The sequence below is a fragment of the Panulirus ornatus genome, chromosome 11 (genome assembly GCF_036320965.1).
Source record: "Panulirus ornatus isolate Po-2019 chromosome 11, ASM3632096v1, whole genome shotgun sequence".
NCBI lineage: Eukaryota > Metazoa > Arthropoda > Malacostraca > Decapoda > Palinuridae > Panulirus > Panulirus ornatus.
This window is the reverse complement of record NC_092234.1, coordinates 65,907,171-65,922,563: the sequence shown is the minus strand read 5'-3', so window position 1 is coordinate 65,922,563 and position 15,393 is coordinate 65,907,171. Positions and strand designations below refer to the sequence as shown.

Here is a 15,393-nt window from a genome sequence, read left to right as displayed (position 1 = left end):
GCTATCACTGCTTCCCTAAATACATCCTATTCCTCCCCCACTCCCCTTACGTCCTTTGTTCTCACCTTTTTCCATTCTATACTCAGTCTCTCCTGGTACTTCTTTACACAAGTCTCCTTCCCAAGCTCACTTACTCTCACCACTGTCTTCACCCCAACATTCTCCCTTCTTTTCTGAAAACCTCTACATATCTTCACCTTCGCCTCCACAAAATAATGATCAGACATCCCTCCACTTGCGCCTCTCAGCACATTAACATCCAAAAGTCTCTCTTTCGTGCTCCTATCAATTAACACGTAATCCAATAATACTCTCTGGCTATCTCTCCTACTTACATACGTATACTTATATATATCTCTCTTTGTAAACCAGGTATTCCCAATCACCAGTCCTTTTTCAGCACATAAATCTACAAGCTCTTAACCATTTCCATTTACAACACTGAACACCCCATGTACAACAATTATTCCCTTAACTGCCACATTACTCACCTTTGCATTCAAATCACCCTTCACTATAACCCGGTCTCGTGCATCAAAACTACTAACACACTCACTCAGCTGCTCCCAAAACACTTGCCTCTTATGATCTTTATTCTCATGCCCAGGTGCATATGCACCAATAACCACCCATCTCTCTCCATCCACTTTCAGTTTTACCTATATCAATCTAGAGTTTACTTTCTTACACTCAATCACATACTCCCACCACTTCTGTTTCAGGAGTAGTGCTACTCCTTCCCTTGCTCTTGTCCTCTCACTAACCCCTGACTTTACTCCCAAGTCATTCCCAAACCACTCTTCCCCTTTACCCTTGAGCTTCATTTCACTCAAAGCCAAAACATCCAGGTTCCTTTCCTCAAACATACTACCTATCTCTCCTTTTTTCTCATCTTGGTTACATCCTTACACATTTAGACACCCCAATCTGAGCCTTCAAGGAGGATGAGCACTCGCCGCATGACTCCTTCTTCTTTTTCCCCTTTTAGAAAGTTAAAATACAAGGAGGGGAGGGTTTCTGGCCCCCTGCTCCCGTCCCATTTTATCGCCTTCTACGACACGTGAGGAATGCGTGGGAAGTATTCTTTCTCCCCTATCCCTAGGGATATAGATATGTACATTATTTATGGGAGCAGTGGGCTGCAAATCCTCCTCTTGAGGTTTTATTTTCCAGAAGAAGGAACAGAGAAGGGGGCCATGAGAATTTTCCCTCCTAGGCTCATTCCTCTGTTCTTAACGCTACCTTGCTAATGCGGGAAATGGTGAATATGTATGAAGACAAAAATGAATATTATTTTATCCCTGGGGATAGGGGAGAAAGAATACTTCCCACGTATTCCCCGCATATCATAGAAGGCGACTAAAGGGGGCGGGAGCGGAGGGTTGTAAATCCCCCTCCTTGTATTCATATTTCTAAAAGGAGAAATAGAAGACAGAGTCGTGCGGGGAGCGCTCATCCTCTTTGAAGGCTCAGATTGGGGTGTCTGAATGTGTGTGGATGTAACCAAGATGAGAAAAAAGGAGACATATGGATAATGTTTGAGGAAAGGAACCTGGATGTTTTGGTTCTGAGTGAAACGAAGCTACAGTGTAAAGGTGACAAGTGGTTTGGGAATGTTTTTGGAGTAAAGTCAGGGATTCTCCTGTGGGAGTAAAGTCAGGGATTGGTGAGAGGACAAGAGCAAAGGAAGGAATAGCACTGCTCCTGAAGCAAGAGTTGTGGGAGTATATGATAGAGTGTAAGAAGGTAAATTCTCGATTTATGTGGGTAAAGCTGAAAGTGGATGGAGAGAGATGGGTGATTATTAGTTTCTATGCACCTGGTCATGAGAAGATCATGAGAGGCAAGTGTTTTGGGAGCAGCTGAGTGAGTGTGTTAACTGGTTTGATGCACGAGACCATGTTATAGGAATGGGTGATTTGAATGCAAAGCTGAGTATTATGTCAGTTGAAGGTATAATTGGTGTACATGGAGTGTTCAGTGTTGTAGATGGAAATGGTGAAGAGCTTGTGGATTTGTGTGCTGAAAAAGGACTGGTGAATGGGAATACCTGATTTGAAAAGAAAGATATACATAAGTATGTAAGTAAGAGAGATGGTCAGAGGGCGTTATTGGATTACGTGTTAATTGGTAGGCATGTAAAACAGAGACTTTTGGATGTTAATGTGCTGAGAGGGGCAGCTGGAGGTGTGTCTGATCACTATCTTGTGGAGGTGAAGGTGAAGATTTGCAGAAGTTTTCAGAAAAGAAGAGAGAATGTTGGGGAGAAAAGAATGGTGAGAGTAAGTGATCGTGGAAAGGAGAGGTTTGTGAGGAAATACCAGGTGATTGAGTGCAGAGTGGCAAAAGGTGAGAGCAAATGACATGAGGGGAGTGGGGGAGGAATGGGATGTATTTAGGGAAGCAGTGATGGCTTGCGCAAAAGATGCATGTGGCATGAGAAAGGTGGGAGGTGGGCAGATTAGAAAGGGTAGTGAGTGGTAGGATGAAGAAGTAAGATTGTTAGTGAAAGAGAAGAGAGATGCATTTGGACGATTTTTGCAGGGAAATAGTGCAAATGACTGGGAGATGTATAAAAGAAAGCAGCAGGAGGTCAAGAGAAAGGTGCAAGAGGTGAAAAAGGGGGTGAATAAGAGTTGGGGTGAAAGAGTATCATTAAACTTTAAGGAGAATAAAAAGATGTTTTGGAAGGAGATAAATAAAGTGCGTAAGACAAGAGAACAAATGAGAACATCATTGAAAGGGGCAAATGGGAGGTAATAACAAGTAGTGATGAAGTAAGGAGATGGAGTGAGTATTTTGAAGGTTTGTTGAATATGTTTGATGATAGAGTGGCAGATATAGGGTGTTTTGGTCAGTTTGGTGTGTGAAGTGAGAGGGTCAGGGAGATTGGTTTGGTAAACAAAGAAGAGGTAGTGAGAGCTTTGGAGAAGATGAAAGCTGGCAAGGCAGCAGGTTTGGATGGTATTGCAGTGGAATTTATTAAAAAAGGGGGTGACTGTGAAGTTCCTGAGGATTGGCAGAATGCATGCATAGTGCCATTTTGCAAAGGCAAAGGGGATAAAGGCGAGTGTTCAAATTACAGAGGCACAAGTTTGTTGAGAATTCCTGGGAAATTATATGGGAGGGTATTGACTGAGAGGATTTAGGCATGTACAGAGCATCAGAGTGGGGAAGAGCAGTGTGGTTTCAGAAGTTGTAGAGGATGCTTGGTTCAGGTGTTTGCTTTGAAGAATGTATGTGAGAAATACTTAGAAAAGCAAATGGATTTGTATGTAGCATTTATGGATCTGGAGAAGGTATATGATAGGGTTGATAGAGATGCTTTGTGGAAGACCTTAAGAGTATATGGTGTGGGAGGTAAGTTGCTATAAGCAAAGTTTTTACCAAGGATGTAAGGCATGTGTACAAGTAGGAAGAGAGGATAGTGATTGATTCCCAGTGAATGTCGTTTTTGGCAGGGGTGCATGATGTCTCCATGGTTGTTTAACTTGTTTATGGATGGTGTGGTTCCGGAGGTGAGTGCAAGAGCTTTGGAGAGAGGGAGAAGTAGGCAATCATTTGTTATGGAGAGGGCTTGGGAAGTGAGTCAGTTGTTGTTTGTTGATGATACAGCATTAGTGGCTGATTTAGGTGAGAAACTGCAGAGGTTGGTGGCTGAGTTTGGTAAAGTGTGTGAAAGAAGAAACGTGAATAAGAGCAAGGTTATTAGGTTCAGTAGGGTTGAGGGACAAGTTAATTGGGAGGTATGTTTGAAGGGAGAAAAACTAGAGGAAGTGAAGTGTTTTAGATATCTGGGAGTGGACTTAACAGTGGATGGAACCATGGAAGTGGAAGTGAGTCACAGGGTGGGGGAGAGAGCGAAGGTTCTAGGAGCATTGAAGAATGCATGGAAGGTGAGAACGTTATCTCTTAGAGAAAAAATGGGTATGTTTGAAGGAATAGTGGCTCCTACAATGTTATATGGTTGCAAGGCATAGGCTTTAGACAGGGTTGTGTTTTCCAGGGGCAGCAGGTTCTCAGAGTGTCCAGAAAACAATATCCCACCACATCTTAAGTGTTTTCCTATAAAAAAAATGCTTTACCCTGATGGAGTTGGGCAATGCCCCCATCATCTGTTCCTACCCTAAGAGTATAATAAGGAGGTCACCATGAGAAGGTGGGGTGAAACTTGAATACTCAAGAAAATTAGAGTATCCCCTTGAGGCAGTGAAATTCAGACTTCCCAGCTTTGAGCCTCTACTGTAGTAAGAGCATTTCCTAACCTCATTGTTATGATACTACTGCTGCTGATTTTACAAGACAGATCACGTACTGAAATATCTCTGCTGGTCAATTTTTTATGAAAAGAAATTTGGTGCAAAGAGTTGTAACTATGTAATCTTATTACCTAGTTTAAGAGTATTGCTTTTAAAATCTTAAAAGTTTTTCTTTCTTCTTTCATATATGTTCACCATTTCCCACTTTAGCAAGGTAGAATCAGGTACAAATGAAGAAATGGCTCACATACACACTCTACCTGTTATGTATAATGCACCAAAAGAGCCCCTATCCATACCCAGGCCCCACAAACCTTTCCATGATTTCCTCCAACCACTTCATATGCCCTGACTCACATCACAGACAGCACATTGTCCCCTGTAACCACTGTATCCCTTGCATGTCTCACCCAATTGCATATTTGTTCAAAAGTCAGAATCAGTATTTTTTTCATCTTTTCTTCTCTGAAAGTTTCAAAATTGGTTAGGAATATATTTTGACAAAGTTGTAATTCTAAGAATATTTTCAGATATATACCAGTCTTAATGGCACAAGCAAAGATATACTGGGATATGGAGAACTATTCCCAAGTGGAGAAAATCTTCCGGAAGTCTGTAGAGTTCTGCAACGAATCTGATGTATGGAAACTGAATGTAGCTCATGTGCTTTTCATGCAGGAGAACAAATTCAAGGAAGCTACTGGATTTTATGAGCCCATTGTGAAGAAGAACTATGACAATGTAAGGATGACTTGAATGTAGTTGGGTATATAATGGGATTTTTAGTTGTTCATAAAGAGAGAATTTTCTGTTTCAGCCACTTTCCATTGCATCTCCTAAAAATGCTTTGGATATTTTATATGAATGCTGTTTAAACAAAAGTATTTGGAATTCAAATGGGAAACAAATTGTCATAAGCCACTGTTCTTCAAGCGTGAGAAGCATTCATTATTTGTTGCCTTAGTATAGTTAGCCTGCACTAGCATCAAGTTTAGCTAAGGTTGCCCAGGGTAAGAGTTCCTTTGATTTCATTCATTTTCTTCTTCTAGCACTCATCTTGATTAGACTAGTGCCAGTTGTAGCTCCTGATCTCTCCCTGTCTTAAATAAACTATTACAAAGATTCCTCCATAAAAGGCCAATGAAATCCTCACTTAAACACTTGTGAAACATGAGGCATCATAACTGATTTTGGTGTGTAGCATTAGTAGGTAGTTTTTGTAAGGTAGCCAACGACCAGGAAGGTATATTACCACTACTACCTCCCAGGATATCAGGAGAGTTAGTGACAGCTGCATAGAGAGTCATCACATCAGTGGTTGTCAAGTTGCACTTTCTGCCTCATCCACCTGTGGACTAGTGGTTGTCAAGTTGCACTTTCTGCCTCATCCATATGTGGACTACTGTCATTATGTCCACAAACATACAATCTCTCCTTGTCTTACATAATGCATGATATCACTTAACACATAATGCATGATATCACTTAACAAATAATGCATGATATCTTTTAACACAATGCATGATATCACTTTGCTCATGCAGCTCATTCTTCATAATCTAGACTTTCCTGCATTGAGCACTATATGCTAGCCCTGCCTTTTGGCAAAATGGTGGGAGCCATAGATAGAAAAATAGGTAGGAACATTTTGGATTGAGCATTAGGTAGAATTAGTTGGTAGGAGCATTAGGAAGAAGTCGTCAGTAGGAACATTAAGTAGGAGTCTCTACAAACACTACGCTAGAGTTGCCCTCTTCCAGTGCCCTGTTAAAGGTGAGGCACTAAAAACTGAGAAGCAACACTGGGGTTCAGTTGTTATGGAGACTCTATTGATGTGGCCAACCCCTTGAGGAGTTCCAGTTGGAACAGGCATCAGATATATAGAGAGATAGTATGTACCATTAGTATGTGATAAACAGTGCCATCATGTTCATCAACAGATATATGTCAGACTATCATATGTATGAATTGATGGTTTCACAATTAGTGTGAGAGAAGAAAGTCATAGAGAAATGTGAATAAAAGCAAGGCTAAAAGGTTCAGCAGAACAGACAGATAGGTCAGTTAGGATGGGTTTGAATGGAGAAAAATTGGGGGAAGTGAAGAGTTTTAGATCCCTAGAAGTAGACATGGCAGAGAATACATCTATGGGAGTGAAGGTGAGTCATAGGGTGGGTGAGGGAGTGAAGGTTTTGGGAGCATTGAGGAATGCCTGGAAAAAGAGGTCATTATCTGGCAGGGTTTATAGATAAGAATGTACAGAGGGTGGATGTATTGGAAGCAGAATATTTGAAGACAATATGTGGTGTAAGGAGGGTTGAACATGTAAGTAATGACAGAGTAAAAGAGAGGTGTGGTAATCAGAAGTGTATAGTTGAGAAAGCTGAAGAGAGTGTTCTGAAATGATTTGGACATATTGAGAGAATGAATGAGAGGATATACATGTTTCAAATGAAAGGGATAAGGTGATGGAAGGATGGAATGAAACAGATTTTGAGTGTTCAAGGCCTGAACTAGCAGGAGAGTGAAAGGCATGCACAGGACATAGTGAATTGGAATGATGTGGTATATTAGGGTCGACATGCTATCAGTGGACTGAACCAGGGTAGCTAAGAACCATAGGAAGTTGTGGGCCTGGTTGTGGATAGGGGGGCTGTGGTTTTGGTGCATTACATTTGACAGAAATTGGATGTGAGCAAATGAGGCCTTTTCTTCATCTTTTACTGATGCTATCTTGTTAACACAGGAAACAGTAAATAGGTATGGAAGAAAAGAAAAGGAAATGATACATATTTATTTATTTATATTTATTTTGCTTTGTCGCTGTCTCCCGCGCCTGCGAGGTAGTGGAAGGAAACAGACAAAATGAAATGGCCCAACCCACCCCCACACACATGCACACACACACACCTCCACACACGCAAACATACACACCCACACATCCCAACGTACACACATATATACACACACAGACACACACATATACACACATGCACACAATTCACACTGTCTGCCCCTACTCACCCCCATTGCCACCCCGCCAAACACGGAATAACATCCCCCTCCCCCCTCATGTGCGCGAGGCAGCACCAGGAAAAGACAACAAAGGCCCCGTTCGCTCACACTCAGTCTCCAGCTGTCATGCAATAATGCCCGAAACCACAGCTCCCTTTCCATATCCAGGCCCCACAGAACTTTCCATGGTTTACCCCAGATGCTTCACATGCCCTGATTCAATCCATTGACAGCACGTCAACCCCGGTATACCACATCGATCCAATTCACTCTATTCCTTGCCCACCTTTCACCCTCCTGCATGTTCAGGCCCCAATCACTCAAAATCTTATTCACTCCATCTTTCCACCTAGAATTTGGTCTCCCTCTTCTCGTTCCCTCCACCTCCGACACATATATCCTCTTGGTCAATCTTTCCTCACTCATTCTCTCCATGTGCCTAAACCATTTCAAAACACCCTCTTCTGCTCTCTCAACCACGCTCTTTTTATTTCCACACATCTCTCGTACCCTTACATTACTTACTCGATCAAACCACTTCACACCACATATTGTCCTCAAACATCTCATTTCCAGCACATCCACCCTCCTGCGCACAACTCTATCCATAGCCCACGCCTTGCAACCATATAACATTGTTGCAACCACTATCCTTCAAACATACTCATTTTTGCTTTCTGAGATAATGTTCTTGACTTCCACACATTCTTCAACGCTCCCAGAATTTTCGCCCCCTCCCCCACCCTATGATTCACTTCCGCTTCCATGGTTCCATCCGCTGCCAAATCCACTCCTAGATATCTAAAACACTTCACTTCCTCCAGTTTTTCTCCATTCAAACTTACCTCCCAATTGACTTGACCCTCAACCCTACTGTACCTAATAACCTTGCTCTAATTCACATTTACTCTCAGCTTTCTTCTTTCACACACTTTACCAAACTCAGTCACCAGCTTCTGCAGTTTCTCACATGAATCAGCCACCAGCGCTGTATCATCAACTTCCCAAGCTCTCTCATCCCCAACAGACTGCATACTTGCCCCTTTTTCCAAAACTCTTGCATTCACCTCCCTAACAACCCCATCCATAAACAAATTAAACATCCATGGAGACATCACACACCCCTGCCACAAACCTACATTCACTGAGAACCAATCACTTTCCTCTCTTCCTACACTACACATGCCTTACATCCTCGATAAAAACTTTTCACAGCTTCTAACAACTTGCCTCCCACACCATATATTCTTAGTACCTTCCACAGAGCATCTCTATCAACTGTATCATATGCCTTCTCCAGATCCTTAAATGCTACATACAAATCCATTTGCTTTTCTAAGTATTTCTCACATACATTCTTCAAAGCAAACACCTGATCCACACATCGTCTACCACTTCTGAAACCACACTGCTCTTCCCCAATCTGATGCTCTGTACATGCCTTCACCCTCTCAGTCAGTACCCTCCCATATGATTTACCAGGAATACTCAACAAACTTATACCTCTGTAATTTGAGCACTCACTCTTATCCCCTTTGCCTTTGTACAATGGCTCTATGCAAGCATTCTGCCAATCCTCAGGCACCTCACCATGAATCATACATACATTAAATAACCTTACCAACCAGTCAACATTACAGTCACCCCCTTTTTTAATAAATTCCACTGCAATACCATCCAAACCTGCTGCCTTGCTGGCTTTCATTTTCCACAAAGCTTTTACTACCTCTTCTCTGTTTACCAAATAATTTTCCTTAACCCTCTCACTTTGCACACCACCTCGACCAAAACACCCTATATCTGCCACTCTATCATCAAACACATTCAACAAACCTTCAAAATACTCACTCCATCTCCTTCTCACATCACCACTACTTGTTATCACCTCCCCATTTGCGCCCTTCACTGAAGTTCCCATTTGCTCCCTTGCCTTACGCACTTTATTTACCTCCTTCCAGAACATCTTTTTATTCTCCCTAAAATTTAATGATACTCTCTCACCCCAACTCTCATTTACCCTCTTTTTCACCTCTTGCACCTTTCTCTTGACCTCCTGTCTCTTTCTTTTATACATCTCCCACTCATTTGCATTTTTTCCCTGCAAAAATCGTCCAAATGCCTCTCTCTTCTCTTTCACTAATACTCTTACTTCTTCATCCCACCACTCACTACCCTTTCTAATCAACCCACCTCCCACGCTTCTCATGCCACAAGCATCTTTGTGCAAGCTATCACTGCTTCCCTAAATCCATCCCATTCCTTCCCCACTCCCCTTATCTCCTTTGTTCTCACCTTTTTCCATTCTGTACTCAGTCTCTCCTGGTACTTCCTCACACAAGTCTCCTTCCCAAGCTCACTTACTCTCACCACCCTCTTCACCCCAACATTCTCTCTTCTTTTCTGAAAACCCATACAAATCTTCACCTTCGCCTCCACAAGATAATGATCAGACATCCCTCCAGTTGCACCTCTCAGCACATTAACATCCAAAAGTCTCTCTTTCGCGCGCCTGTCAATTAACACGTAATCCAATAACGCTCTCTGGCCATCTCTCCTACTTACATACGTATACTTATGTATACTTATGTTCATATATTTTAATTACCCAGATATAGTGCCCATTTCTACAGTATACAGTAAAGAAGTCGTGTTTATGTTTCTTCAAATGATGCAGTTTTGGTGGATGATCCATGTGAGAAACTGCACAAGTTGGTGTCTGAACTTGGGAGTGTGTGTGAAAGGAAGAAGGTGAGAGTTAATGTGAATAAAGATGAGGCAATGAGGATTAGTAGGGGAGAGAGATAGGTCAGTTTGAGTGTATTTGAATGGAGTGAACATGGAAGAAATTGGGTTCTGTAGATACTGGGAGTGGATATGATGGCAGATGGAGCTTTGGGAGCTGAATTGAACAACAGAGTGGGTGAGGGGGCGAAGTTCCAAAGTGTTCTAAGGAGTGTATGGAGAAAGGTCACTGTTAGAAGAGTAAAGATGGGTATATTTGATGATCTATTAGTCCCAATGTGACTGTATGGATGCAAGCTGTGGGCCCAAAATATGAACGTACAGAAGATGGTGGATGCATTGGAAATGAAATTCTTTAAAACAATGTGTGGCATAAGGAGAGTTGAATAAGTGATGATGGGATAGGGAAGGTGTAGTAGTTAAAAGAGTATGGTTGAAAGAGCTGAAAAAGGTGTGTTGAAGTGGTGTGAACATCATGGGAGGATAAGTGGGGAGAGAAGGACCTAGTGGGTATACTTATCTAAAATGGAGGGAACAAGGAGAAGGGGGAGATTGAGGATGAAATGGTAGGATGGAATGAGAGATGCTTTGAGTTATCAGAGCCTAAACATTTAGGAGGGTGTTAGAGTAAACTGGAGCAATGTGTTATGAATGGGGCAATGTGTTGTCAGTAGGCTGAAACCAAAGCATACGAAGTGGGTAGAGGAAACTACAGAAAGATCTGTAGGGCTTGGCTGTAAATAATGGACTTTGGCATTGAAGTATCATACATGAAAGCTGAAGAGTAGATGTGAGCAAATGAGGTTGTTCTTTTTCTATTCCTGGCACTTCATCGCTAACACAGGAAATGGTGAACGTGTGTGAAAAATAGCCACAATCACTGTATTGCAGTAGCATCAGGAGCAAATAAGCAATGGCCTCATGTGTTTACATCCAATCCATAGCTGTTATATATAATGTACCTGAACCAGAGCCTACCAACCATAGCTGAGCCCCAGACTACTCTGCAGTTCACCTTGACTGCATCACATGCCTTTGTTCAACCTACAGACAGCATTTCCCCCACCCAATCTCCCCCTCCACCCCCTTCCTTATACCATATCATCAGATCCTTTCTATCCCGAAAATGCCTTTCACCCATTAGAAAAGTAAGGCCCTGATACCTCCAAAGCCAGTGTTACTCCATCCTTCCACTTTTCATGGTGTCACTAGGGATGTCCAAAAGAAGCCTATCTAACGCTTAGAACAGTGTCAGATGAACCCAAGATTATTATTTTACAGCATGTGTGGCAGCAGAGAATAATTATCAATCTCAGTCAAGCAAGATACAGTATAAAGTGAACTATATTGCTAAATTTGCCTGATGGCAAATGCTTGTTTTATGTACTTGTAGGTAAATATATATTCTTCCTTGATACATATATGCCTGATACATAAATCCTGTGTTTTCAGTGCATTATACATGACAGCTAGAGACTCAGTGTGAACGAATGTGGCCTTTGTTGTCTTTTCCTAGCGCTGCCTCGCATGCATGTGGAGGGAGGGGGTTGTTATTTCGTGTGGTGGGGTGGTGACGGGAATTAATAAAGGCAAGTACGAATTATGTACATGTGTGTATATGTATATGTTTGTGTATGTATATATATATATGTATACGTTGAAATGTATAAGTATGTATATGTGCATGTGTGGATGTGTATGTATATACATGTGCATGTGGGTGGGTTAAGCCGTTCTTTTATCAGTTTCCTTGCGCTGCCTCGCTAACGTAGGAGACAGTGACAAAGTATAATAAAGAAAAAATAAAACTTAAATCCTTCTATTCAGTCATTCTTTGCTAGTGCTCTCTGTATGTCCAAGCTGTTTCAGCGTACCTTGGTTGGCCTTTTCATTTAAACTGCTTTGAATACATCTTTTGCATACATTGTCTGTCCTTAAACAATCAACCCACCTCACATTATGTATCACCCTCAAGCTTTTCATGTGTATCATCCTCAGTACATGCACCCTTTTTTGTACCTTTTCATTCAAAGTCCAAGAGACACTCATACAATATTGACCTCTACTTCCACATGCTCCTTAGCCTTTACATGGCAGTAGCAGTTACAGTGCTCATCTCCATGCCTGCAGTACAAGAATTCAGGCTGATTTTTCCTTTCATGAAATGATAGCTTGACATGCAAAAGTACAGGAGTTGTGTTTGAAACATTTGACCGCTTCCAGTAAGAGAGAAGGATGTAGAGGTATAGTTTCTTTCTTGTATTCCATGAATATACACAGTATTGATGGTCAGTATCTTAAGTATGATTAGAAATACTTTGTCGCACCATACACTAAAGATGAGCTAGAGGACAGAGTGGTTGGCATGTGTGTGGAGAATATTTAGAATTTTTTATTCTATCTTTCTTTTGAACTTAATTTTCACTCTTTTCATAATTCATGTGCATATTTCTTATGCAAGATATTAGTGAATAACATGAGTATATTAAGAAATATTAAACTCCTCTTAGTGAAATTGTGTGATGATGGTGAATGACTATTATATGTGAAGAGGTTATTGTTAATTCTTCTTAGAAATATTATATCAGTTTGATGTCATCTGTTACCAAAGTCCTCCATCATCCCAGAATTACATAAGGCTAAAATTAGCAATAATGTAATTTCTTCCTCATGCAAAATGCCAAGTGCAAGGTTTGTGGACAATGGCTACTTTCCTCCTTGTGTAATCCCACAAAAATAACTCTCAGGTCTTATTTCTACATATTTATCATGGTGTTCTTCACTTTCCTCTCCATTTGATAAATATTGTAGATGTTCCTCCTCATCACTTAGGTCATCCATTGACTTGTATATTTTCTGCAGGGTCACTGTTTAGACATTACCTGTAGTTTGATTTTGTGTATCTATAATGATGGTTGTAGGGGCACTGTGGAGAGCAGAACATTTTTCATACCTTCCTGGTGACAGAGGAGACTTTTGTAGGTCTTTCTTGACAAGATTCTTCCAAGTTACTTTCACTTGCAGTATATTTAGTCTTTACATTGGCTGATTCTATGGTAAGTAGGCTTTGATTAAGGATTCTGTTTTCAGTATCATTTTCATTGTAAGGGGATTAATTCTAAGATATGTAATTGCTGGTTATTCTCAGCACTAATTTTGCTTTTGTGTCAGCATATAAGTTGCTGTACTATTATTGGTAAGTGTAATCATTGTTCTTGAATAAATCATTCTGTATGTAGGATGCAGGTAACTGCCATACTTTCTTTTAAGGCTCCAGTCATAGACAAAGGTCCACATCAAGGCCAGGCCTTAATTGAAATATATAAAGAATAGTGAAAGGGAATAAAAGGGAATAAAAAATAGTGAATTTTAGAAGTGAAAACCCTGTCTTCTAAAATGTGCCAGTTCATAGTTATTAGGAAAGACATGAGAAGGTAGATAGTTCCAAAGCTTTGATGTGTAGGGAAAGAAGCAGTAATCAAAATGGCCCATCATTCAGTTCCTTATTGCTGCATAGTATCATGTGAGGCAGCAGATTGTTGAGTATTGTGTAGTCTACCTAATGGTGGGGCCACACAAGCAGCCCACTTTCAGGAGCAAAAACTAAAGTATTGCTTATAGAAAATGGAAAGTGAGCCAACATGCAGCATAGGGCAAGAGCATCATGTTTGGAAGTTAGCCTGGAACAGTTTGTGAGTGAGACTTCTTTTGACTCAACTCTTTCAAGTAAGGATACAGAGATAGAACCACCCCGAATGTGAGAACAGTACTCCATACAAGGACAAATCAATCCATTGCCTAAACAGTGTAACTGTTTAGAAGAAAAGAAGTTTCAACATCTAAACAGGACACCCAGTATTTCAGAGGCAGACTTTGCTATTCCTGTAATGTGGGTTTTCAAGAAAGAGTGAATGTTACAGCAATGCCAAGAATGTTCATTGAGTCAAGAGGTAGAACTACAGAACCATCAAAGGAGAGATGAGAGTTGGGAGGAGTTTTCGATAGAGTGATGATTAGAAGCTGTGTTTTGGAGGCATTAAACTTAACTAGATTTCATCTACCCCACTGAGATATCCTGTCCAAGTCTGAGTTTGTCAAGGAAGCTGTGTCAAGATGAGATGCAGATTGAGTGAGAGAAGAAGGAGTAGAATTGAAGGATGTGGATGAATGAAGTCTTGAGTTGTCAGCATACGAGTGCATTTGATTATTTGTAGAGGAGAGCAGATCATTGGAAAAGAGGAGAGAGAGTGTAGGGTACAGGACTGAACCTAGAGGGACACCACTGTTGTTGTAGAAAAGTGGGGAAGGCTGATCCATCAACAACCACAGAGATAGATCAGTCAGAGAGGAAGCTAGATGTGAAAGTGCAAAGTGAGGGAAGGAAGCCAAAAGAAGGAAGCTTAAATATGAGCCCTGATGCCACACTATATCAAAAACTTTGGATATGTTAAGGGCAGTTATACATGATTATGCATAAGCTTTCAGGGATGATAACCAGACATTAATAAGATAGGAAAGAATATCTCCATTGGATCTTGCCCTCCGGAAGACATACTGGTGTCCTGAGAGAGAGAGAGGCACTTTTCGGACAGTCTGAAAAAAGATTACAGAAAGGGACATAGGATTAGTAAGAGGAGCATCAGGAGTGAAGGGATGTTAGAATCATCCCTGGAAGAGTTAGAGGAGAAATGGGAACCAAAGAGAGTTGCTTTGTCTATGGCAGAGACAGCTTCACTACCAACTGAACGGAAAGGTGAAGGAAAGGTAGAGCAACAGAAGTTGTTAGAGATCCCCTTAGCTAAAGTCCAGAAAGACCTATCATTGGATGATGAGGAAAGATTATTGCACTTCCTTTGAATAAAGGAATGCTTTACCTCAGGGATAACTTGCTTGCAGTGATTACGGGCCTGATAAAGCTTAATGGGAGCCAGAGGAAGGAGAGTTTTTCCAAGCCCGATATGCCTGAATGACTTCAGAAGAGAAACAGCTGAACCATGAATTGGATGAAGAAGTCATCTTGGAGGAAGAGGGGATAACTGCTTCCATTCCTGCAACAGCAACCTCTGCCATGCATTTAGCAGAGACAGAAGCATCACCTCACAAAAGTAATTTACCCAATGAAAGTCAAGAAAGAAGTTACGAAAGAAGTTATGTAAGTTATGCCTGTCAGCTTTGTTGAGGTGCCAGTATTTATGCATAGAAGGGGCTGCTGGAAGTGGAGATGCCATTAGAATAGATACATTTATAAGAAGGTGATCAGATGAACCAATTAGGGGCAAGATTGTGTACTTAAAGCAGGTTGTACTTGAGGTGAAAATCAAATCTAGAATATTAGGAGGTCACAGTAGTCAGGAATATGAGTAGGGTGGGAGGTAAT

The 15,393-nt window shown here is 41.1% G+C and overlaps 1 protein-coding gene across 1 annotated transcript in view; it reads left to right on the top strand.

Moving 5' to 3' along the window:
* The window catches only part of Ttc30 (tetratricopeptide repeat domain 30), a 424,420-nt gene that overhangs the window by 268,723 nt on the left and 140,304 nt on the right, over nucleotides 1–15,393 (top strand). Inside the window, exon 11 of the mRNA XM_071666254.1 lies at nucleotides 4,790–5,000. Coding sequence (XP_071522355.1) covers nucleotides 4,790–5,000 — 211 coding nt within the window. The remainder of the gene's footprint in view (nucleotides 1–4,789; nucleotides 5,001–15,393) is intronic.